Source organism: Anabas testudineus, chromosome 14 (genome assembly GCF_900324465.2).
Source record: "Anabas testudineus chromosome 14, fAnaTes1.2, whole genome shotgun sequence".
Classification (NCBI taxonomy): Eukaryota; Metazoa; Chordata; class Actinopteri; order Anabantiformes; family Anabantidae; genus Anabas; species Anabas testudineus.
In genome coordinates this window covers 9,654,293-9,679,206 of record NC_046623.1, presented here as the reverse complement: position 1 = coordinate 9,679,206, position 24,914 = coordinate 9,654,293, and the positions used below count along the sequence as shown (strand labels likewise).

Sequence of the window (24,914 nt, the reverse complement as noted above, 5' to 3'; positions counted from 1 at the left end):
TACGATTGTACATGTTTGTCTATATATAAAAATAATTAATACCCCTACAATGACACTTTTCTGCATTAGCGTCCATCGTGTGCTACGGGTAAATACCACACAGAACCATTAGCACACAATGTTGGTACTTTAATAATTTATTCAAGACTTTGGACTGTATCATGTCAAGCATAATCAGAACGAATGAGTTTTAAAAAAATCTGAACATGCTCACTTTTATCCCTGTGCGCACAAGGTTCTAACACTAAACTAGACCTAATTACTCCTTAAGGAAGTGGGAACAGTCTGACGTGACTCAGGTTTACAAAGAAGTGCTCCCTCCTGACATCAACACTTCTTCTCACATGATACAAAACACAAACACACAAAGCGAAGAACAAAACATATTTAAAGTGGAACACATAAATATATACAGTTTCTCTCTGCAGCATCCACAGCAGGTTGCATTTGTTCGTCCAGGCTGCTCATGTGATGGGGAGTAAAATCTTCTGAGTGCTGACAATGTCGCTAAGCTTCTGTTTAATCTTCACAAAGAGACGTTTAAACTCCAAACCATCCCCCTGTCAAAAAAAAAAAAAAACATGTCAGCATCTTTGAGAGGGAAACATCCACTCACACAATTGGACACATTAATACAAGCCAACAGCGCCCCCCTCTGAGGTAAACTGGCATCAATAAAAGTATCCGAATTAACTATTTAAGCCTGTAAAGCATTTTCATTTCCTCACTAAGCTGCAACCATAGTCTGAAAACATCTCCTATATGAAAATATGGATTAAATATATGAAGACATTAGATGATGAGCCTGTTCTCAACCTTTTCATTTTTAGAAACACTTCAAATATCATTTTGAAATGCCACAACCCACCTTAGACAGTCTGAAGTCCAGCAGCACTCTTTGATTCATCTCTAGCAAATGGACTTTAAAGATGAGTTTGTTGTTGCGTTTGTCCAGCGTGCTCACTGTCACCTGAAGGGCAAACAGAGGTTCGTTAAACTGAAGTGTATTTCTGGTCTATAACAGCTGCAATTCAAGCTGAGCAGATGACACCTGATCCGAGGTTTCTACTGTGCATCTATCATATACCATCACATCACTTTGCAAAAATGTTACTGGGCCTTAACCAGAGTACATTAATATTTAGTTTACGGTATATTTAAACTTATATATGACCTATATTTATGTTTATTTAATTGTTGCAATGTCCTGTATTGCTCAACAAGAGCAGTATTAAACAACACATAGGCTTACACAGAACTGGACTAAATCCTTTGTTCTGTGAATCTGGCACAAATTAAAATAAAACCCCTTAAAGCTTCATCAACTCAACACTAGCTGGAACATGCTTGTGTGTGGTGTCAGTGAGGCAGAGAAGGCGTTTCATCTATGTCATGTATTTATGATGTAAACTTAAGTGTAAATGTACCTGTTTGGTGCAAGTGAGTTTAAAGCCAAGTGCTAGACCATTGCAGGCGTCTTTCAGTGCCGATACTGATGAGTCAGCATTCACAGTGGTGAAAAAACGTGTCATTCTCCGCACCAATCTCTGCCACGGTGACTACACAAACATAGTAAGAGGAAGAAGTTACAATCTGTGAAATAACTGACAGTATTATTTGCAACATGTATCATTTGAAGAAAAAAAAAACAAAAACATATGTATAACACTGTATATAACACTGTATTTGGAGTTTGTTTGTCAAATTTATTATGCAATACTAAACAATACACACTGATGTGATGTTGAGTATGTGAATTACCTGACTGGCTCCTGGTGTTCCCAGTAGCTGACTACCCAGCAACATGTGCTCTGGCTTGGTTGGCTGGGAGAAGCTGACTTGACCATCAGCCTGGCTGATTAACAACATGGCTTCCCAGCCACCTGCTGCAAGATCAGGCTGAGAGCTGGAAAACTGCATCCTGTCATCACTACAGAGAGAAGAACGCGGCCGTAAGATCACAGGCTTAAAAACAAATAAAGGTTCTGAGTGATAATAAGAATGATGCTCTGACCTGTTGGTCCGGGATTTGAGTCCCACGTCTGATCGAAACTGTTTGTTTCCTTCTGAGCTCAGAGAACCTGGAGGCGGTTTTACACCTGCAGGAAAACAACATTTCACATCAGTTCAGCGAACATTAAAACCTCAAGTTGAAGTGGTTCTGTTTTACTGGACTGAGCCTTGCCGTGTGTAAACCAGCGGTCTTTCTGTAGGTCTGTGATGGTGATGCGTGCATCTGGACTTGCCACTAGTAATTTAGACAACAAACCTGAAAAGAGAAAGTTTGCAAGTGAATTAAACTAAAGCTGCAAGATAATTTAGAAAGTGTCGATGTGAACTTGTATACTGAACTTGGGAACTTACTAAGAGGTGTTGGTTGAATTTTCTTCCAAGGAGGTAGGTATGTTTTCTTTTGAAGCCAATCTGAGTACTCTTGACAGCTGTCAGTGGGCTGGTCCCACGGCAACTCTGACAGAGATTCAACACAAAGACAAAATGTCTCCACATATGCACTGACAGAGAGACAATGCTGCTATAAAAATAAAGGCCCAGAGGAGAATTAACTCAATGCAGATGAATTAGCATGTGCTCACCTTCTGTCTGTTTTTACATATATTGTATATAAAAAACTCAGATTGCAGGAGTCTTTGCAACCTGTCAAGAATTCAGATCTGTCTCCACAGGTGCAGTTACAAACTGATGATATATTTGTATAAACTGGATGTTCAAATTTCTTAAACCCAGACCAAATATCTGTCAAATGTGTAAAAAGTCATTTTTAGCACAAGCTCCTTTGGCAGCAGTTACATCATTTAGGTAATTCCATGTTTCTTGACTGATCCTTTCATTTCCATTAGGTTGGAGTCAGATGTTTTATTGGGTTCAAGTCTAGACTTTGTCTGCACAACATAAGGTCAGAGACTTATCCAGCCTGGTCTTGCATGTTTCAGGTCACTTTTGTGCCAAGCGTCAGGTCTCATGGACTTTGGAGCCTGTTTTCTTTAAGCTCCTCTGTGTATTTGGTTATATTTATCCCTGCCTCCATTTTGACCAGTCTTGCTACACTACATTTAACATAGTCACTGTAAAAATAGATATGCAGTCATTAGAAAGAAACTGCATGTAGCAAAAAGAGAATGCCCTGGACTGGAAAAGTGATATTGTGCTTTCCCACAGCCTTTCACAGTCGCTGTGATCTTACCTCCAGCTAGCATAGCAGTGAGGACTATACCACAAGCCCAGATATCTGCTGGCTGAGCTTTGTACTCTGTTTGGCTCAGAAGCTCTGGAGCTACGTAGGGTAGAGTCCCACAGAGTCGACTGAGAAGGCGCTCTCGTCCTTTGAAACGAAACATGGTGGCGAGGCCAAAATCGCTCAGCTTCAGGTTATCTAAGAATAAAGGACAACAGCAGACAATATTAAGAATAAATACAAAGGTAACAAACTAATAATAAAGCTGTTAATTTTGCACCTTTTATTTCCTCACCTTTGTCATCGAGCAAAATGTTCTCTGGCTTTATGTCTCTGTGGGTGATGCCAACACTGTGAAGGTACTCCTGCAAGATTTCAACCTATAATTTAATAACAGCAGAAAAAGGTACTGGTGCAAATCAACACACATATTTACTTCACTCACCACAGCTGCTATTAGCTGCTTGAAAAATTTATGAGCATCTTTCTCTGCCATACCCACATCAGGCTCTGAAATAAAAATACGAGAACATTTAATAAGTGAAATGAAATGAAAAGAATTTGGGGTTGAAACAATCTTATTGTTAATGTTATCTGTGCCACAAAACATTTACCACTATCACATGAGCATTTAAGCATCATATTATGGTCTAAAACCATGTAAAACAAAATTGTGTCGCTTAGCACGGTTGTTGCATTGATAAAAGATTAAATTATTAAGTTCTACCTTCAATGTGACATCATAACAATCAAACTTTCTAATAATAAATAAGGAGATGTTTGTCTCACCAATTCGGTCGAACAGTTCTCCTCCGGTGCAATACTCCAGAAAGAGGTACACAGTCGATCCTTCCTTCCGATGGCCAAAAAAGCGTACAATGTTGTCGTGGTTGAGCATCTATCAAACAGTAATAAATATTGCCGTTTAAGTGTACCCACAAAGATTCACACTGAGTAGAGATCTAAAACTTAAATTATGTTTAAAGATTTAACCACTTACACTACATTTCCACATATAATAGCTATACTGAAGACGACTGACCTACCTTATGGACGCAAATCTCTTTCTTGACATTTTCAGCACACTCTTTAGCCTGAGAGGTATCAATCACCTTCACTGCAACCGCCTCCTCTGTTTGTCTGTTCACAAGCAGCCTCACTCTGAAACCATGAACACAAAGACAGATCAGATGACAGAAGAGAGAGAGCAAGACTAGATGATGACGACACATTAGAAGTCATGCCAGTAAAATAGACCTCACAATAGGAGAGCCAATAAACCAATAAACCACACAGCTTATTATAGTTATAATATACAGTTTCCTGAATTGGGTGTTAAATCCTGTACAATATGTGTCCAAACATGACACTGAATTTACTAATAGACAAAACCTGGAGATATATCCTTTATCTCTAGCTAGAAACTAGCTCATGAGCTTTTGATGATTTTAAATGACTGGCTGTCACACTGCAGGCATATGCTGCCCTAATTGCAATGGATTATTTTGCTCACTGGGTAAATATTTGTGGCTTATCAGCTCCAGCTCCATGAAAGAGGAAATGTCCAGAAGATGCTCAAGTGAAACCGTGTATGTGTGTGTGTAAGCTTGAGATGTGCTGCTAAGAGTAACAAATATAATATAAGGGAGGATTCATACTCTCCATAGGCTCCTTCTCCCAGTGTCTGGACGAGGTCCCAGTCCTGCACAAAAGGCACCGCCATGCTGAGGACAGAGACACTGTCTTCATTAGACTACTAGACAATCAGTCTGATCCAGAATAAACGGACTCGTACATTTTCTAGGCTAACACTTATTAACGTATTAATACCATTAGTGTATATTATATAACACACTTCCCTGTTAGAATTGTTAGATATAAACACTTTAACCTGTCAATCGTTCCTCTGTCAGTAACAGCGCTGTTAAACACTATTAGCGTTAAAATCGTGATGCACTAAGCTAAACGAAAGAAAAACAAACACAACTAACTTCGACACGACAGTGAAATAACTTAAACATCTTACATGCGTAGCCTTCTTCCTCAGCCAGTAGCGTTTTCCAAATATCCTGACAAATACTTTACAAAGTTTCTTAGATGTCTTAAAAAGAGACAGAAATTTACTTTAGGATAAATTTGGCGCGTTGTTGCGATACGGTGGACAACTTCCGGTTGGTTTCGTCACTTCCGTTTCTTCTTCTTCTTCTCCGAGCTCTGGTCACTACAAAATAATCACAGACCAAAACCTAAAAATATCAGATCAGATTGAGCTATTTATAGTATCTACTCTACTGATCAAATAATAATTAAGTAATATAGTTATTAAATCATATTTAATATTAGTAATACACATTGCAGCTAAGACACATATGACCTATATAACTCATCTACAATGTCCCTGTTTCCTTTAGTTCATTGATGGACTCTCTACTATTACTAGCTTTTTGTTTTTTAAGACATTCTTCTTAAGCCATTAAACCATTATATTCCATTATAATGCAGGATGGAAAAAAGACATGAGGTCCTGCCAGTAGTGTGGTTTCACCAGATGGCGGCGCCACAGGAAAAGGCCTGGCCTCAATGACTTTGTGAGCTTGGAAGCATGAAAGTCATAATAAGTAAGTTCATAATAATCAGCTAAAATACGAATATATATAGAACTTATATTTTAAAGGTAAATGGAAGTGCTCAAATGGCCAGGATATTGTTTCACCACATAAAGGTGTATTTGTACTACACATTCACTGCACTATGATGATCTCCATTTAATAAGCTATGTGTCTTCTTCACTTGGCTTCTCCATTGACTATTTAGGTGAGTTACTTTAAAGTGCAATTACCTCTTTTCAGTTTAATATTCTATATAATCAACCAATCAATAAATCAACAAAATGAAGGGTGAGAACTTCCAAATAGGTGGATACTTTTTATAAGCATTTAACAATAAAACAAGGTGAAACACAAATATTTATCTGCACAACATAACATTTAAACACATCAGAGTGGGAAGAGCACTTATTGTCACAGAGCCATTCTCTAGTCCTGTTCGGAAAAGTGTAATGTACACAATTTAGATATCAGAAACATAATACTTTGTTTGTACAATGACAAATCTCTATTAAACAAGACAAATTACATTTTCAGGGACTGTTGAAAATACATATTAGGGTTTCTTTTTACTGTTGATCCAAATCAAGTTCATCCTTGGATGGATTACTGAACTGGCCTGTGGGGCACATGCCCAGTGGGATGACAGGTCAGCGAGCTAAAACAACATGTAAGAGGCACGAAATAAGAAAAAACAAAACACAAACTGAAAGACACTAAAAACAACTACAAAAAGTACATAAAGAAAGAAACTGAAGTAGATACAACACAGACAACTTTAGAACCATAGAACTTTGTACATGTCGTCTCCCGATGACTTTTTTAATTTTAAAATGTTTCTTTTTCACCATCTAAATTCATTAATAGTTTAACGGATCATCCAGAGTTTAAGCACATAAGTAACATAAGTAATTAGACAAAATAAGGACTAGGGAGTGAATTGAATGGGAGTTGGGGAAAGCGATAGTTAAACCAGTCGGGTGTGACTCGTTGTCCAATCAATAATTGAATCAGTTGAATCAGTGTCGGTAAGTGATAGTCACTGGTCCCACCGGCTTTTGGGAAATGATGAAGCAAATGTTTGTACTTTGTCTTGGTTTCACAATTACATTGTTTTTTTTATGCAACATGTGACTATGTGTGTAAACACAATGGGAAAATCATGGATCCAAAAGAGTCTGTACCCTACTTTTAAGTTTTATTAAATGTTTGGACCATTTGACTGAGATTTTGATTTCTTCATTGACCTACATTAGATGAGTGAAAATGATTTCTTTTTAATGTCCCTGCTATAAGGTCTAATGCAACAACAACATTTTATTGGAGTCGTTGATTTAACGTTTTCTTTGACACACTATTGATCTCTTTTTATTTGTTATAGGTTAATAAGTGTCATGGTGGTCTTTGTTTGACCAGACCTCTGTGAAGATCTCTTTCCATTTAGAAATAAATGATCAGCTCCTGCAGAGGCTCTCATTTTTACATTGTTCTACAGGTTAGTACAGGGTAGGTTAGTGTTCAACATGGGATTCTCTGGTTGGCACTGGTTTGCTGCTCTTTCATGCCTCCTCTGTATGGGTAAGCTCATTTTTATTAATAAAAAACATACTGTCTATGTAATCATGTCAAATTTAATTTGTAAATCCTTCATCATACAGCCTATTGTTATTAACTGTAATTTAAGGCAATTTGCCATTTAAAATTTCTGTGGAGAAATATCAACATTTGTGATGACTGTGATAAGTTTAATTGTTAAGTAGTGTTATTCAGCTCATGAAAACACTTCTGTGCTGTCTGCAGGGAGCTAAAACCTAAAACCTACAAACAGCAATATTAGATATTTACTTTCATCTCTGTTGTTGAGTTAAGATAAGATAAACTTTATTTATCCCATGATGGGGAAATTCTTTAATGAACTGCAGGTGAAGTTCAGTGTGACTGTGGAGAAGAAAAGGTTGAAATACAAGGAGGTCATTACACGCTGACCAAGGGGCTGGCGAGTGACAGCATGCTGGTCTACCACTGTCCTGAGGGCTTCTATCCACACCCTGCTGTGGCCCGCGTGTGCCAACCTAATGGCAGCTGGAAACCAGCACCTGAAACATTCCAACGTCAGAAATGCAGGAGTGAGTGGCGTGACATTGATGTTTCTCAATTTCCCCTCAGACTTCCTGCTCCACATGAAAACTCAGCTCCTTCTGTTTTGCAGTGGTTGAATGCCCAGACCCCAATGTGTTAGAGTACAGAAACGTGTCCCCTCCTCAGGAGAAGTACTTTGTGCACAATGAGACCAGTTATGAGTGCTACTCTGGATACACACTGCGAGGCTCATCCAGGCGCGTTTGCCTACCAAACGGAAAGTGGAGCGGATCCCTTCCAATCTGCAGCAGAGACTGTAAGTCCTGAACAGCAGGCTACTTTCTCCCTTCTCCTATTTTCTCTTTCAGGTTTGAGATTCATCCTCCTTTATGACTGTTTCATGACTTTTTGTTACCACAGCAGAAGCTACTTGTGCTGACCCTGGTATCCCACCTGGTGGCTTAAGAACAGGGAACATCTTCGACATTGACGACACAGTGAAATACACCTGCAGTAGCAACATGTTTTTGGTGGGATCGAGTGAAAGAGTGTGTCAGGAGAACGGCCAGTGGACCGGCACTGAGCCAACATGCTTCTGTAAGACAGATATCTGTACAGATATCATGTATTTTCAGTCATGAATGATCATTTGAACATCAACATTTTATCAGTTAATAAAATGTTTTGTAACAATCAAAACCTTAATTGATTAATAGAATAAATGCATTGGAGTACAAGTACAATATTTCCCTTGACTCATAGTGGTGTACAAGTAAAAGTAACATGAAATTAAAAAGTAGTACAAAATACATTTAAATTGTACAAAAGTACAGTGCTTGAGTAAATGTACTTCCACTTACTAATGTACTACCACCTCTCTTCTTTTCTACAGTATTACTTCACCATGTTGTAATTATTTCAAACTGCTGTGTTTGTTTGCTTCTTGCAGACAGACACACTTATGACACACCCCGGGAGGTGTCAGAGGCATTTGGTCGTGCAATCAAAGAGACCCTCACTTTTTTAGATTGCACCAGTAAGTACCAGCAACTAAATTGAATAGTATCACAAAAACACTTTCTGATCAGTTTTGTTTTCGTTCATCCATATCCATAATTTCTAGTTAAGTGCATCCTATTTTCTCTATTTAAATAATGTGTACATGTGTACTTTGTGTGGCACAATAGCAGTGTTTGTTGTGTTCAGGTGACACACATCTTCTTCTCTTTTGGCTTTTCCCATCAGGGGTCGCCACAGCGAATCATCCGTTAAATCTATCATGGGCATCTTCTACCCTCACACTAGCCAACCTCATGTCCTCTGTTATAACATCCATATATCTCCTCTTTGGTCGTCCTCTTGCCCTCCTGCCTGGCAGCTCCATGTCCAACATCCTTCTACCAATATAATCACTATCCCTCCTCTGCACATGTCCAAACCATCTCAGTCTGGCCTCTCTGACTTTGTTGCTAACACAGGCAACGTGAGCTGTCCCTCTGATGTGCTCGTTCCTTATTCTGTCATTCAGGTGACACACATGTGGGGAAAAAAATCAGGATTTGCAAAAGTGGGACACTCAACATCTATATCGGTGTGGATATTTCTGAGAGCATAGATAAGGAATGCGTAAAACAGGCAACATCTGCTGTCATCAGTCTTATTAGAAAGGTAAGAAACAATCAACAATCTGATTGATTAAATGTATCGAAAGAGCAGTGCAGGTTTCAGCCAATGTTATCCAACATAAACATTTTACAGTGCTTTTTAAAGTGGTTATGCTGAACTGCTTAAAAATAGTAGTTCATGTTACTGGTCTGGACATTTAATCAATCACTCATGTTAGTAGGAATAAAATTACATGTCAGAGCTGGGAGGAACCCAGTAGTTTGTGGGATAGAAATGCTGCATACTGTATTGGTAAGGTAGTATAACCTCATTTAGATGAAACTGACAGCTGAAATCAGTGAATTCTTTTTGTCCTGTTTGTTTAAGGGATTTAAAATTGAAACAAAAAAAATTGAAAATTTAATAAATAATATTTCTAAAACAGTTACGTCAACGATAATAAATAAATAAGACCATGATAACAATCCCACATGTGGTGGTGCATTTCCTTGTATAAAGTCGTACACATATAACGGATCATATTTTTAGTGGGAGCTGACATATGGAGCATTTTACCCGGCACACTTTTAGCTGCACATTTGGCACACTATTCACAAAGCATGTGCAAACATAATCTCACCCTCTTTAGCCCATTAGAAGTGAATTTCATTATGAATTACACATCATATTCCTGACTGATGTTTCTTGGCAAAAGTGCCTTGGCTTTTTGTCAATGCACACTATGGGATACTCTTTCTGCTGATAAATGAATCAATTACTCAACAAAATAACAACCATAAGCAGTTTGATGCATAAGGAGGTGTTAGGAGGCATTAACAAAATATGTCATGGCACTTACATGAGCTTAAATGTTGTGTCAAAAGTTGAAGCTCATCCCTGTACTCAGCTGATTTGTTTTTTGTCTCGACAGATTTCATCTTTTACAGTGACTCCAAACTATGAAATTGCCTTTTTCTCTTCTGAAATATTTGAAGTTGTCAACATTGTTGAGTTTTTGGATAACAAAGGAACAAAAGAGGCCTTCATAAAAAAAGTGGAAGATTTTAAAGCAGAAGGTGAGTCACGTGAGTCAACTGTTTAAATATTAATTAAAGTTTGGGTCAAATATAATGTTTTAATGTGTATTTGTGTTTCGTCTCAAAGACAGAAACACTGCTGGAACAGATCTGAACCTCATTTTTAAGACCTTCCTGGAGAGAATGGCTGTAATAAAGCAGCGAGTTGGGGAAGAAGCTTTCAAGGAGCATCGACACGTCATCATCGTTTTCACCGATGGTTCATTTCTTACTTTATCAATCTCTGTTCATATTCACATTACAACTGTTTTTCACCTCAACATTTTACATTTTTTAGCACACTGTTTTCATTCATTGCAGGTGCTTATAATATGGGCGGCTCACCTGCTCCCACTCTGGCTAGAATAAAGAACATGGTATACATGAACCACACTGTCGAAAAAGAGACTCAGTCAAGAGATGACTATCTCGGTGAGGTTTGTTTTAAATTAGCTGACTCTTGATGCTGTCTGACATTGGCGGGTTGGACGTCAGCAAACGTTTTAACACAATACAACCTATGTTTTCATTACAGACATTTATATCTTTGCTGTTGGAGCAGAAATCTTTGATGAAGACCTGCAGCCCCTCACATCAAGTAAAAATGGCGAGCGGTTCTATTTCAGAATGAAGGATATTGACAATTTAAGTGAGATCTTTGATGAGATAATTGGTAAGTTATCTCTGAAAGTGACACACATTTAATAATACATTCATATAATTTGTAGTTCTAGTACTAGTCTATGGGCAAAACATTGTTCTCTTGTTTCCTTAAGTATTTAACATCAGACAAGCATCACTTATCATCTAATATTGTCTCTACATAACACACTGTCTGGCACCACTGAAGTGGACACACACAGATACAGTATGATAAAGTATCCCACTGGAACACATATAGTATATGAATCAGTCCACAAACATGCACTTTACACTGAATTTCTTTTCATACAGATGGAAATGAAGTCAAGGGTTTGTGTGGCCTTCACAAGGACTATAACAAAGACAATACCAAAACCAGTAAAAGGGAAATGTACCCGTGGTATGCAGACATTACTGTCCAGGTGATTGAGATTTCAGCTTTTTATTTAACTTCATAATTCATGTGTGGAAAATGTTTGTTTCACATGATTTCATGCCATGTTGACCCTACTGGGTTTTTTTTTTTACAGTGGTGCCATCAAATTTCTTCCTAATCCTATGTTCTGTGTTTCACTTAGAGCGTCGATGGAGGGGGAAGCAGTAAGTGCTTCGGCTCCCTGGTGTCCCCCGACTTTATTTTGACTGCTGCTCACTGCTTCAAATTTGGAAATCTACCTTCACATGTCACAGTAGATATTGGTATTGAAGGTGGCAGAGGTAACAATGTTTATTTTATTTTTAAAGTTTTTGTGATTTATTCAGTGATTCATTTTTTATGCTCTGATCTTCACCTGCTGATAGTGAGAATAATTATGATATAATAATAAAAATTGGCCTTTTTACACTTTGTATGTTTCTTTTAAAGGGAAAAAGATCAAAAATGTCATATTACACCCAAAGTACAATGTTAGTGCCAAAGTAAAGGAGGGAGTGAAGGAGTTCTATGACTATGATATTGCTCTCATTCAACTGGAGAATCATGTTGACTACTCCTCCACCATCAGGTTTGAATGAATGTTGTGATGTGAACTTAAATTTAACGTAACGCCTTCAGTCCTGTCTGTTGGTTTACTAATCAAAAACATCTTACTATAAACACTTTTCTTCACAAACAAAGTACAGATGTGTGACACTGCATCTTAAATGAATGCTTTTCATTTTGGTATCCTGTGCAGACCTATTTGCATACCTTGCACCCAGGACACCAGCGATGCTCTACAGCTGGTTGGTGAATCCACCTGCAAGAGACAAGGTGCAGTAACTCTACTAACCTGCTTAAAACACCAATGCATATCCTTGGCTGCATAAATGCTAAAAAGGCTCATGTTTATGTAGACCTGGGTAAAGCTTAAATTTGCCTGATCAATTGCTAAATGAGATGCAAACGACTGCCAAGCTGACATCATTTATTAACTGTGCCTCTTAAGATTATCTAACATACAGTAGTACCTCTATGTGCCAGGTGTAGTAATAGTAACGGTGACAGTGTCTCAGATATAATAGTAATTACCCAGAAATAATTGGTTTCATGATATCTTGTTGTAGATGCAGTTGTTTCATGTTTCCAGCTGGTTTAGTTTTAGAACAAAAATCTTGATGTCCTCATACATGTAGATTACACTAAACACACAGAGGCAGTAGTGTGAAATGAACACATTTAAAAGTGTTTTGTCATTTTTATTTTTATTGTTATTGTTGTTTAAATACAGAGGAGATTCTGTTGAAGAATCATATTGAACCCCTCACTTTCCTGACCAGGACAACAAACATAGTTGAAGAAAAAGATGTCCGTGCTAAGCTTGGTGATAACGTGAGTTGTGTGTGTGTGTGTGTGACCGCTAATTTCACTTTTCAAGATAAAACCAGTTTAACCTGTGGTTTTTCTTCCAACTCTCCAATGCAGAGAGATGAATGCATCAGTCATGCTCTACAATCAGATAACAATACTATAACAGCAAAGGATCCAAAGGTTGCTGTGACTGATAACTTCCTGTGCACCGGTGGTCGGTCTCCTAGAAGGGATCACATATCATGTACAGGTATGTTCTCCCTGTTACATGAATACAACTTTTTTTTTTTACTTTAAGTGGATGTGAAATAAATAAGTAGAATATATGTTAAAATACACAAATTCAGTACCTGAGGGACATTATTTTAAGTATAACTATATGTACTGGATGTGTGTCTTTGCTGGGACAGGTGACTCTGGAGGTGCTGTGTTCAAAAACTACGAACATCGCACGATTCAGGTAAACGGCTGCTCATTCTGTCCATGACATAATTTGACCACCTTGATTCTTGTCTGTGTATAGTAACCAACTCTTACCTCTACAGGTTGGAGTGGTCAGCTGGGGAAATAAGAAGAAATGCGAATCGGGTGGTCTTGTCGAGTCAGATGACACGTCCAGAGATTTCCACATTAATCTTTTCAGAGTTGTTCCATTTCTCAAATCGATCCTTGGAAATGACAACCAGGATGAATATACACCACTTACGTTTTTGAAGAACTAAATGCAAAGCAGCCATTTTCTAATGTAATTTGTTTTGATTTGTGTATATTGTATGGTTTTGCTCCACATTGCTGAATGATGCATGTATCTGCATTCTTTCAACCAGTTTTATTTTCAGACTGAGTTAATAAGTACACTTTAATATAAATCTGACATCCTAAAGTATCCTTTAGTTAAATTAAACTGCTAAACTAATGCAGACTTCTGTAGGTTGTATATTGCAAACTCTGTAATTTCAATCACAACATTAAATAATTTCCTTTTCTAAATCGGCGTAAAAAAGGAATGACTAAAATAAAAGCTATAGCACTTAAAAGGTTTCATTAAAACTCTTTTATGGCTGCTCAGCCCAGCTGATAGAGCTGACCGGCTCCCTCAGGTCAGTGAGTCAGAGCCTGTTTCCAGCTCTCTGTGGAGGTCTACGCAATGCGGACCCACAGTCTGGCAACACACCAACTCAGATTATTCAAATCAAATTTAGTGGAAAGTTAAGTTGTTTTTTTTCTCTCTTTGTGGCCTTGAGATGGAAATGAACTGAATTTCTCATTCACTGCTCTGTTTTTACAGCCCACATACAAATGAGGCCACTGCATTACAAATGATTTGTTGTGCTCTGAGTCAGTTTATGGCTTCAAATCTGTTATTTACTGTAAGTATGATCGGTTGACCCTTATGGTGTGGCTTTGCCCCAGTAAAAGAGTCCATTTAGCAACTCTCTTTACTTAATGCAACATCTTAGGCTAATTTCCACATCAAAGAACCAGTGGGAGTTTCACATTAATGTTAGGTTTTGTCTGACACGGTGAAACGCCGCCTTGTTGGCTCACGGTGATACTGGTCCCATGGGCCTTCATCTGTTTGCCTTTAACTAAATGGAGAGCTGGGAGGAGTTCCGTGGGCTGAGCAGGGAGGCAGAGACAGAAGACGCAGACTCGTGTGAGAGGAGGGTTGAATGGGAGAGGCTTAATTGAATTTAATTCAATTCAATTCAGTTTTATTTGTATAGCGCCAATGCACAACAGAAGTTATCTCATGGCACTTTACACTGCAAAGTTTAAGACCTTACAGAGAATAATTATACAAAAAAATGATATAGAAAACCCAGGAATCCCATTTGAGCAAGCTTTAGGCAACAGTGGAGAGGAAAAATTCCCTTTAGAGGAAGAAACCTCCAGCAGAACCAGGCTCATAATGGGCGGCCATCTGCCTCGACCGGTTGGGGTGAGTGGAAAGAAAAGAGAGAAAAGAACAATAATAATAATAATGTATACTTTATTCATCCCCTTGAGGAAATTCAGTTGGACAGCTGCTAGACTGAGTGGGCGTTACTACGGGGTTTCAGTGTCTGAAGGACACCTCAGTGTCTGAAGGACACCTCAGCAAGTAGCCGGGAGGAACAGCTAAGCTATCAAGGCTTGATAGACTCTCATTTTACATTTGGAAACTCTAGGAACCACAAGTAAACCTGCAGTCTGAGAACGGAGAGTTCTGCTGGGAAAATATGAAACAATTCGTTTTTTTAGATAAGATGGAGCCTGATTATTAAAAGATTAAGGAGTTATTAGGACATCCTATTAATAATCAATTACAATAGTCCAGTCTGGAAGTAACAAATGCATGGACTAGTTTTTCAGCATCTCTTTGAGACAGGATGCGCCTAATTTTAACAATGTTTCTCAGGTGAAAAAAGGCAGTTCTAGAGATTTCTTTGATGTATGAAGTAAAGGAGATATCCTGATCAAAGATAAATCAGAGTTTTCTTACAGTATTACTTGAGGCCAATACTAAGTCATCAAGGGTGAGAACGTGATTAGACATAGTGTCTCTGAGATTTTTAGGTCCAAATAAAATAACCTCTGTCTTGTCTGGATTTAGTAGAAGGACATTGGAGGACATCCAGGCCTTTATGTCTTTTAAGCATGCTTGAAGTTTGACTAATTGATTAGTTTCTCCTGGTTTCAAAGACAGGTATAGCTGGGTATCATCTGCATAACAATGGAAATTTATAGAGTGTTTCATAATAATATTGCCTAAGGGGGACATATATAAAGTGAAAAGAAACAGTCCAAGCACAGAACCCTAATAGAAGATCATTAGTGACCTTTACCAGTGCTGTTTCTGTGCTATGATGTACTCTAAATCCTGACTGGAAATCTTCATACATGTTATTGCTACGCAGTTGGTCACATAATTGCTTAGAAACTACTTTTTCCAGGATTTTATAGATAAAGGGTAGACTGGATATTGGTCTATAATTCACTAAAACCTCTGAGTCCAGAGTAGACTTTTTGAGCAGGGGCTTGACTACAGCAACATTAAAACCCTGTGGTACGTAGCCTATTTGTAAAGATAGATTGATCTGATCTAACATGGACGTGCTGATCAAAGGTAAGACATCATTGAGTCTAATTGGGATGGGATCTAAGAGACATGTTGATGGTTTAGAGGAATTAATTACTGAAATTAATTCAGAATGATCTACAGGGAGGAAGCAGTCTAAGTACGAGCATGGTCTTGCAGATGAATCTAGTGTTGTTGTACAATCCATGCTGTATACAGGGAGGATCTGATCAATTCTTACTCTAATAGTTATGATTTTATTTGTAAAGAAATTCATAAGATCATTACTGCTGGGAGGTGACGGAATACTAGGCTAAATAGAGCTATGGCTACAGTGCTGAAAAGAAACCAAGGGTTGTTCTTATTCGCCTCTATTAATGAAGAGTAATATGAAGTTCTAGCTTTACGGAGGGCTTTTTTATATATTATTAAATTATCTTTCCATTTTTAAATTATATAAAAAGAGGAGCTCCCTGCTACTAGGCAATAATGTCAAGCATCCATGTAAATTGACTGACATTCATTAAATCAAACTTGTCGACAGAGTTGCTTTTGTGGTTATTATTATTTACTGGTGTTAGAGTAATGGTCCAAAGTTTTAGTATATACCCTTAATTTATTTTTCTTTTAATGAGAGATAGATGACAGCAAAGAGCAGTTAGTTTCAGCTTGGAGGAGCCACTAGTAAAATGTTACCATAAAAATAAGAAAGGAGTTAAAGGGTTGTTTTTGTAATATTCTTACATATTTATGGGAAAATGAAGGTAACATTACAGCTTCTCTAAAGGAGATTAGTGGTAAATGTAAAGCTTTATCAATGTCAGCACACTAAACATGCTCCGAGATGGACCTGGCAGCACATAAGTAACATAAGCAAGTAATTAGACAAAATAAGGACTTGTGAGTGAATTAAATGCGAGTTGGGGAAAGCGATAGTTAAACCAGTCTGGTGTGACTCGTTGTCCAATCAATAATGAATCTGTTGAATCAGTATCAGCAAGTGATACTGGTGCCACCGGCTTTTGGGAAATGATGAAGCAAATGTTTGTACTTTGTCTTGGTTTCACAATTACGTTGTTTTTTTATGCAACATGTGACTGTGTGTGTAAACACAATGGGAAAATCCTGGATCCAAAAGAGTCTGTACCCTACTTTTAAGTTCTATGAAATGTTTGGACCATTTGACTGAGATTTTGATTTCTACATTGACCTACATTATATGAGTGAAAATTATTTTTTTAATGTCCCTGCTATAAGGTCCAATGCAACAACAACATTTTGTTGGAGTCGTTCAACATTTTCTGTGACACACTATTGATCTCTGTTTATTTGTTATAGGTTAATAAGTGTCAGGGTGGTCTTTGTTTGACCAGTCCCACTCTGTGAACATCCCTTTCCATTTAGAAATAAATGATCAGCTCATGCAGAGGCTCTCATTTTTACATTGTTCTACAGGTTAGTACAGGTTAGGTTAGTGTTCAACATGGGATTCTCTGGTTGGCACTGGTTTGCTGCTCTTTCATGCCTCCTCTGTATGGGTAAGCTCATTTTTATTATTATTTTTATTAAGATAAGATAAACTTTATTTATCGCACGATGGGGAAATTCTTTAATGAACTGCAGGTGAAGTTCAGTGTGACTGTGGAGAAGAAAAGGTAGAAATTCAAGGAGGTCATTACACGCTAACCAAGGGGCTGGCGAGCGGCAGCATGCTGGTCTACCACTGTCCTGAGGGCTTCTATCCACACCCTGCTCTGGCCCGCGTGTGCCAGCCTAATGACAGATGGAAACCAGCACCTAAAACATTCCAACGTCAGAAATGCAGGAGTGAGTGGCGTGACATTGATGTTTCTCAGTTTCCCCTCAGACTTCCTGCTCCACATGAAAACTCAGTTCCTTTTGTTTTGCAGTGGTTGAATGCCCAGACCCCAATGTGTTAGAGTACGGAAACGTGTCCCCTCCTCAGGAGAAGTACTTCGTGCACAATGAGACCAGTTACGAGTGCTACTCTGGATACACACTGCGAGGCTCATCCAGGCGCGTTTGCCTACCAAACGGCAAGTGGAGCGGATCCCTTCCAATCTGCAGCAGAGACTGTAAGTCCTGAACAGCAGGCTACTTTCTCCCTTCTCCTATTTTCTCTTTCAGGTTGGAGATTCATCCTCCTTCATGACTGTTTCATGACTTTGTCTTTTTTTTTTGTTACCACAGCGGGAGCTACTTGTGCTGACCCTGGTATCCCACCTGGTGGCTCAAGAACAGGGAACATCTTCGACATTGACGACACAGTGAAATACACCTGCAGTAGCAACATGTTTTTGGTGGGATCGAGTGAAAGGGTGTGTCAGGAGAACGGCCAGTGGACCGGCATTGAACCAACATGCTTCTGTAAGACAGATATCTGTACATACTTAACACCTTATGAATAATATTGTTCAAAATTGTTTTTTTTTTACAGCAAGCTTTTGCAGTGTTTTCAAAGAACACAAAGTCAATACTCAAGTGAAAGCCTACAAAAATATTCCACTACATGTAGAATTGACCCTTTAAGTAGAAGCGAGAACGTAAGAACATCTGGTTAGTGTAGTGGTAACATCACCGTCTCCCATGTGGGAGATTGGGGTTCAAATCCCAGCTGTTGCTACTTCCAGTAGGGGTCCTTAGGCAAGACCTCCTCATGCTGCCCTGCCTACCCTTGTACCTTGTAATGACTTGTAAGTCACTTTGGATAAAAAAAAAAGTGTCTGCTTAATGTAAGAACATATTCAGTCATGAATGATCATTTGAACATCAACATTTTATCAGTTAATAAAATGTTTTTGTAACAATCAAAACCTGCAAAAATTAATTAACTAATTGATTAACTGATTAATAGAATAAATGTAGTGGAGTACAAGTACAATATTTCCCTTGACTCATTGTGGTGTACAAGTAAAAGTAAGTTGATGAAGATGTTGAGGATATGCCTGTCACAGGGTTGAGTGATGCTAAGTGTGATGGACACATTGAAGGCATTGACTCACTGTAACTGATGTGCACAGACCATGCTTTTCAAGTCATCACTGAAAAGCACCTGCACATAATGCCGTGTGAAATTAAAAAGTAGTACAAAATACATCAAAATTCTAAGTACAGTGCTTGAGTAAATGTACTTCCACTTACTAATGTACTACCAACTCTCTTCCTTTCATTTCACCATGTTGTAATTATTTCAAACTGCTGTGTATGTTTGCTTCTTGCAGACAGACACACTTATGACACACCCCGCGAGGTGTCAGAGGCGTTTGGTAGTGCAATCATAGAGAGCCTCACCATTTTAGATACCACAAGTAAGTTCCAGCAACTAAATCAAAAAGTATAACAAAAACACTTTCTGATCAGTTTTGTTCATGTATCCATAATTTCTAGTTAAGTGCATCCTATTTTCTCTAATTAAATAATGTGCACGTGTACTGTGTGTGGCAAATTAACAGTGTTTGTTGTGTTCAGATGGCACACAGGAGGGGAGAAAAATCCGGATTTCCAAAAATGGGACACTCAACATCTATATCGGTGTGGATATTTCTGAGAGCATACAGGACAAATACCTAAAAGATGCAAGAAATGCTGTCACCAGTCTTATTAGAAAGGTAAGAAACAATCAACAATCTGACTGATTAAATGTATCAAAAGAGCAGTGCAGGTTTCAGCCAATATTATCCAATATAAACATTTTACAGTGCTTTTTGAAGTGGTTATGCTGAACTGCATCTTTCTCACAATGTGCTGAATTTGCCCACAGTCAGCAACATCATGCTTGGGACTGAAGAGGTTATACTGGGATTGTTTTGCTGATTGTGGAGTGTGTTGCATGCTGGCAATAAATTTGCTGAGTTGCTAGAACATGTTAGTAGTTCATGTGACTGGTCTGGACATTTAATCGATCACTCATGTTATTAGGAATAAAATTACATGTCAGAGCTGGGAGGAAATCACTAGTTTGTGGGATAGAAATGCTGCATACTGTAAGTATTGGTAAGGTAGTGCACCCTCATTTAGATGAAATCGACAGCCGATCATTTAATTCACTTTGTCCTGTTTGTTTAAAGGATTTAAAATTGAAACAAAAAAACTAGAAAATTTAATAAATAATATTTCTAAAATAGTTACATCAACAATTAACTTTGTTATAGTGAAAAGAAACAAGATAAAATAAATAAGACCATAATAACTATCCCACATGGAGTGGTGCATTTCCCTGTATAAAGTCGTACACATATAACGGATCATATTTTTAGTGGGAGCTGACATATGGAGCATTTTACCCGACACACTTTTAGCTGCACATTTGGCACACTATACACAAAGCATGTGCACACATAATCTCATCCTGTTTAGCCCATTAGAAGTGAATTTCATTATGAATTACACATCATATTCCTGACTGATGTTTCTTGGCAAAAGTGCCTTGGCTTTTTGTCAATGAACACTATGGGATACTCTTTCTGCTGATAAATGAATCAATTACTCAACAAAATAACAACCATAAGCAGTTTGATACATAAGGAGGTGTTAGGACGCATTAACAAAATATGTCATGGCACTTACATGAGTTTAAATGTTGTGTCAAAAGTTGAAGCTCATCCCTGTACTCAGCTCATTTGTTTTTTGTCTCGACAGATTTCATCTTTTACAGTGACTCCAAACTATGAAATTGCCTTTTTCTCTTCTGAAATATTTGAAGTTGTCAACATTGTTGAGTTTTTGGATAACAAAGAAACAAAAGAGGCCTTCATAAAAAAAGTGGAAGATTTTGAAGTAGGAGGTGAGTCACGTGAGTCAACTGTTTAAATATTAATTAAAGTTTGGGTCGAATATAATGTTTTAATGTGTATTTGTGTTTCGTCTCAAAGACAGAAACACTGCTGGAACAGATCTGAACCTCATTTTTAAGACCTTCCTGGAGAGAATGGCTGTAATAAAGCAGCGAGTTGGGGAAGAAGCTTTCAAGGAGCATCGACACGTCATCATCGTTTTCACCGATGGTTCATTTCTTACTTTATCAATCTCTGTTCATATTCACATTACAACTGTTTTTCAACTCTACATTTTACATTTTTTAGCACACTGTTTTCATTCATTGCAGGTGCTTATAATATGGGCGGCTCACCTGCTCCCACTCTGGCTAGAATAAAGAACATGGTATACATGAACCACACTGTCGATAAAGAGACTCAGTCAAGAGAAGACTATCTCGGTGAGGTTTGTTTTAAATTTGCTGACTCTTGTTGCTGTCTGACATTGGCGGGTTGGGATTTAACATACGTTGTAACACATTATAACCTCTGTTTTCATTGCAGACATTTATATCTTTGCTGTTGGAGCAGAAATCTTTGATGACGACCTGCAGCCCCTCACATCAAGTAAAAATGACGAGCGGTTCTATTTCAGAATGAAGGATATTGACAATTTAAGTGAGATCTTTGATGAGATAATTGGTAAGTTATCTCTGAAAGTGACACACATTTAATAATACATTCATATACTTTTTATATGTGGTTCTTGTACTAGTCTTTATGTTCATCTCTGCCCTTCAATTTGACACAGAAGAGATGCATGATCACAACTATGGGCAAAACATTGTTCTCTTGCTTCCTTAAGTATTTAACATCAGACAAGCATCACTTATCATCTAATATTGTCTCTACATAACACACTGTCTGGCACCACTGAAGTGGACACACACAGATACAGTATGATAAAGTATCCCACTGGAACACATATAGTATATGATTAAAATTGACCATTGGTCCACAAACGTGCACTTTACCAGAACAAAAACACCTACATCTGTCTTTATGCCTTAGGTACAAACTGAATATCTTAAGCCACCACACATCAAGTAAAAATGACGTTCAAAATTACTTCTAGGTGAATTTAACTCATGTTCCTTCAGTTTGTTTCATATTCATTGGTTCATTCGTATTTCCATCACCAGCGCCAGCAGCTTTTCAATTCAAGCTCATAGCAAAATAACATTACAAAACAGTACAAACAAAAACACTGCTTGAAAACATGAAAATGGAAAAATCCACTTGCCAAGACAGAGACTCACTGAATTTCTTTTCATACAGATGAAAATGAAGTCAAGGGTTTGTGTGGCCTTCACAAGGACTATAACAAAGACAATACCAAAACCAGTAAAAGGGAAATGTACCCGTGGTATGCAGACATTACTGTCCAGGTGATTGAGATTTCAGCTTTTTATTTAACTTCATAATTCATGTGTGGAAAACATTGCTTCACATGATTTCATGCCATGTTGACCCTACTGTTTTTTTTACAGTGGTGCCATCAAATTTCTTCCTAATCCTATGTTCTGTGTTTCACTTAGAGCGTCGATGGAGGGGGAAGCAGTAAGTGCTTCGGCTCCCTGGTGTCCCCCGAGTTTATCTTGACTGCTGCTCACTGCTTCAAATTTGGAAATCTACCTTCACATGTCACAGTAGATATTGGCATTGAAGGTGGCAGAGGTACAAAGTTTATTTTATTTTTAAGGTTTTTGTGATTTATTCAGTGATTCATTTTTTATGCTCTGATCTTCACCTGCTGACAGTAAGAATAATTATGATAATTAATTAACAATTAATAACAATTGGCCTTTTTACACTTTGTATGTTTCTTTTAAAGGGAAAAAGATCAAACATTTCATATTACACCCAAAGTACAATGTTAGTGCCAAAGTAAAGGAGGGAGTGAAGGAGTTCTACGATTATGATATTGCTCTCATTCAACTGGAGAATCATGTTGACTACTCCTCCACCGTCAGGTTAGAATTAATGTTGTGATGTGACCTTAAATTTCATGTAACGCCTTCAGTCCTGTCTGTTCGTTTACTAATCAAAAACATCTTACTGTAAACACTTTTCTTCACAAACAAGTACAGATATAAGTACAGATGTGTGACACTGCATCTTAAATGAATGCTTTTCATTTTGGTATCCTGTGCAGACCTATTTGCATACCTTGCACCCAGGAAACCAGCGATGCTCTACAGCTGGTTGGTGAATCCACCTGCAAGAAACAAGGTGCAGTAACTCTACTAACCTGCTTAAAACACCAATGCATATCCTTGGCTGCATAAATGCTAAAAAGGCTCATGTTTATGTAGACCTGGGTAAAGCTTAAATTGACCTGACCATTTGCTAAATGAGATGCAAACGACTGCCAAGCTCACATCATTTATTAACTGTGCCTCTCAACATTACATTCTCACATACAGTAGTACCTCTATGTGCCAGGTGTAGTAATAGTAACAGTGACAGTGTCTCAGATATAATAGTAATTACCCAGAAATAATTGGTTTCATGATATCTGGTTGTAGATGCAGTTGTTTTATGTTTCCAGCTGGTTTAGTTTTAGAACAAAAATCTTGATGTCCTCATACATGTAGATTACACTAAACACACAGAGGCAGTAGTGTGAAATGAACACATTTAAAAGTTTTTTGTCATTTTTATATTTATTGTTATTGTTGTTTAAATACAGAGGAGATTCTGTTGAAGAATCATATTGAAGCCCTCACTTTCCTGACCAGGACAACAAACATAGTTGAAGAAAAAGATGTCCATGCTAAGCTTGGTGATAACGTGAGTTTTGTGTTTGTGTGTGTGTGACCGCTTATTTCACTCAAAACAAAACCAGTTTAACCTGTGGCTTAACTCTCCAATGCAGAGAGATGAATGCATCAGACATGCACTACAAGCAGATAACAACATTATAACAGCAAAGGATCCAAAGGTTGCTGTGACTGATAACTTCCTGTGCACCGGTGGTCGGTCTCCTAGAAGGGATCACATATCATGTACAGGTATGTTCTCCTTGTTACATGAATACAACTTCTTTTTTACTTCAACTGGATGTGAAATAAATTAGCAGAATATATGCTAATATATACAAATTCAGTACCTGAGGGACATTATTAGTATAAGTATAACTATATGTACTGGATGTGTGTGTTTGCTGGGACAGGTGACTCTGGAGGTGCTGTGTTCAAAAACTACGAACATCGCACGATTCAGGTAAACGGCTGCTCATTCTGTCCATGACATAATTTGACCACCTTGATTCTTGTCTGTGTATAGTAACCAACTCTTACCTCTACAGGTTGGAGTGGTCAGCTGGGGAAATAAGAAGAAATGCGTAACGGGTGGTCTTGTCGAGTCAGATGACACGTCCAGAGATTTCCACATTAATCTTTTCAGAGTTGTTCCATTTCTCAAATCGATCCTTGGAAATGACAACCAGGATGAATATACACCACTTACGTTTTTGAAGAACTAAATGCAAAGCAGCCATTTTCTAATGTAATTTGTTTTGATTTGTGTATATTGTATGGTTTTGCTCCACATTGCTGAATGATGCATGTATCTGCATTCTTTCAACCAGTTTTATTTTCAGACTGAGTTAATAAGTACACTTTAATATAAATCTGACATCCTAAAGTATCCTTTAGTTAAATTAAACTGCTAAACTAATGCAGACTTCTGTAGGTTGTATATTGCAAACTTTCTCATATTTGAAGTCTATGATTTCTTTCAATCTTAACATTAAACAATTTTCTTTTCTGAATCTGCATAAAAAAGGAATGACTAAAAGAATAGCTATAGCACTTAAAAGGTTACATTAAAACGCTTTTATGGCTGCTCAGCCCAGCTGATAGAGTTGTCCGGCTCCCTCAGGTCAGTGAGTCAGAGCCTGTTTCCAGCTCTCTGTGGAGGTCTACGCAATGCGGACCCACAGTCTGGCAACACACCAACTCAGATTATTCAAATCAAATTTAGTGGAAAGTTAAGTTCTTTTTTTTTCTCTCTTTGTGGCCTTG

The 24,914-nt window shown here is 37.9% G+C and overlaps 3 protein-coding genes across 4 annotated transcripts; 2 read left to right on the top strand and 1 right to left on the bottom strand.

Annotated features, from left to right (window-relative positions):
• Window positions 1-130: 130 nt before the first annotated feature.
• On the bottom strand, window positions 131-5,356 carry chek1 (checkpoint kinase 1). Its single transcript, XM_026370306.1, has 14 exons — window positions 5,220-5,356; window positions 4,852-4,917; window positions 4,240-4,354; window positions 3,983-4,091; window positions 3,639-3,703; window positions 3,489-3,558; window positions 3,203-3,391; window positions 2,365-2,469; window positions 2,186-2,269; window positions 2,015-2,099; window positions 1,762-1,930; window positions 1,428-1,559; window positions 869-970; window positions 131-560 (listed from the first exon to the last, which is right to left on the bottom strand). The coding sequence occupies exons 2-14, from the start codon at window positions 4,914-4,916 to the stop codon at window positions 465-467; spliced, it is 1,386 nt and encodes a 461-aa protein (XP_026226091.1). The 5' UTR covers window position 4,917; window positions 5,220-5,356; the 3' UTR covers window positions 131-464.
• A 1,645-nt stretch (window positions 5,357-7,001) lies between these two features.
• On the top strand, window positions 7,002-24,854 carry LOC113170512 (complement factor B-like). 2 transcript variants are annotated; one of them, XR_003299651.1, is made up of 19 exons: window positions 7,002-7,377; window positions 7,722-7,925; window positions 8,009-8,194; window positions 8,299-8,475; window positions 8,828-8,914; window positions 9,407-9,546; window positions 10,415-10,559; window positions 10,648-10,779; window positions 10,881-10,991; window positions 11,095-11,232; window positions 11,514-11,623; window positions 11,780-11,918; window positions 12,067-12,205; window positions 12,377-12,453; window positions 12,911-13,011; window positions 13,105-13,240; window positions 13,401-13,450; window positions 13,536-13,921; window positions 24,583-24,854. XR_003299651.1 is itself a non-coding variant. In XM_026372624.1 (18 exons), the coding sequence occupies exons 1-18, from the start codon at window positions 7,323-7,325 to the stop codon at window positions 13,710-13,712; spliced, it is 2,304 nt and encodes a 767-aa protein (XP_026228409.1). In that variant the 5' UTR covers window positions 7,002-7,322; the 3' UTR covers window positions 13,713-14,270. The 2 variants fall into 2 exon arrangements, 1 of the variants encoding a protein (XP_026228409.1); XM_026372624.1 differs by lacking the exon at window positions 24,583-24,854 and having other exon boundaries at window positions 13,536-14,270.
• Window positions 17,440-24,567, top strand: LOC113170510 (complement factor B-like). Its single transcript, XM_026372623.1, has 18 exons — window positions 17,440-17,589; window positions 17,675-17,878; window positions 17,962-18,147; window positions 18,263-18,439; window positions 19,294-19,380; window positions 19,541-19,680; window positions 20,711-20,855; window positions 20,944-21,075; window positions 21,177-21,287; window positions 21,391-21,528; window positions 22,165-22,274; window positions 22,425-22,563; window positions 22,721-22,859; window positions 23,042-23,118; window positions 23,579-23,679; window positions 23,765-23,900; window positions 24,062-24,111; window positions 24,197-24,567. Exons 1-18 carry the CDS (start codon window positions 17,535-17,537, stop codon window positions 24,371-24,373), a joined length of 2,304 nt encoding a protein of 767 aa, XP_026228408.1. The 5' UTR covers window positions 17,440-17,534; the 3' UTR covers window positions 24,374-24,567.
• Window positions 24,855-24,914: the final 60 nt, after the last annotated feature.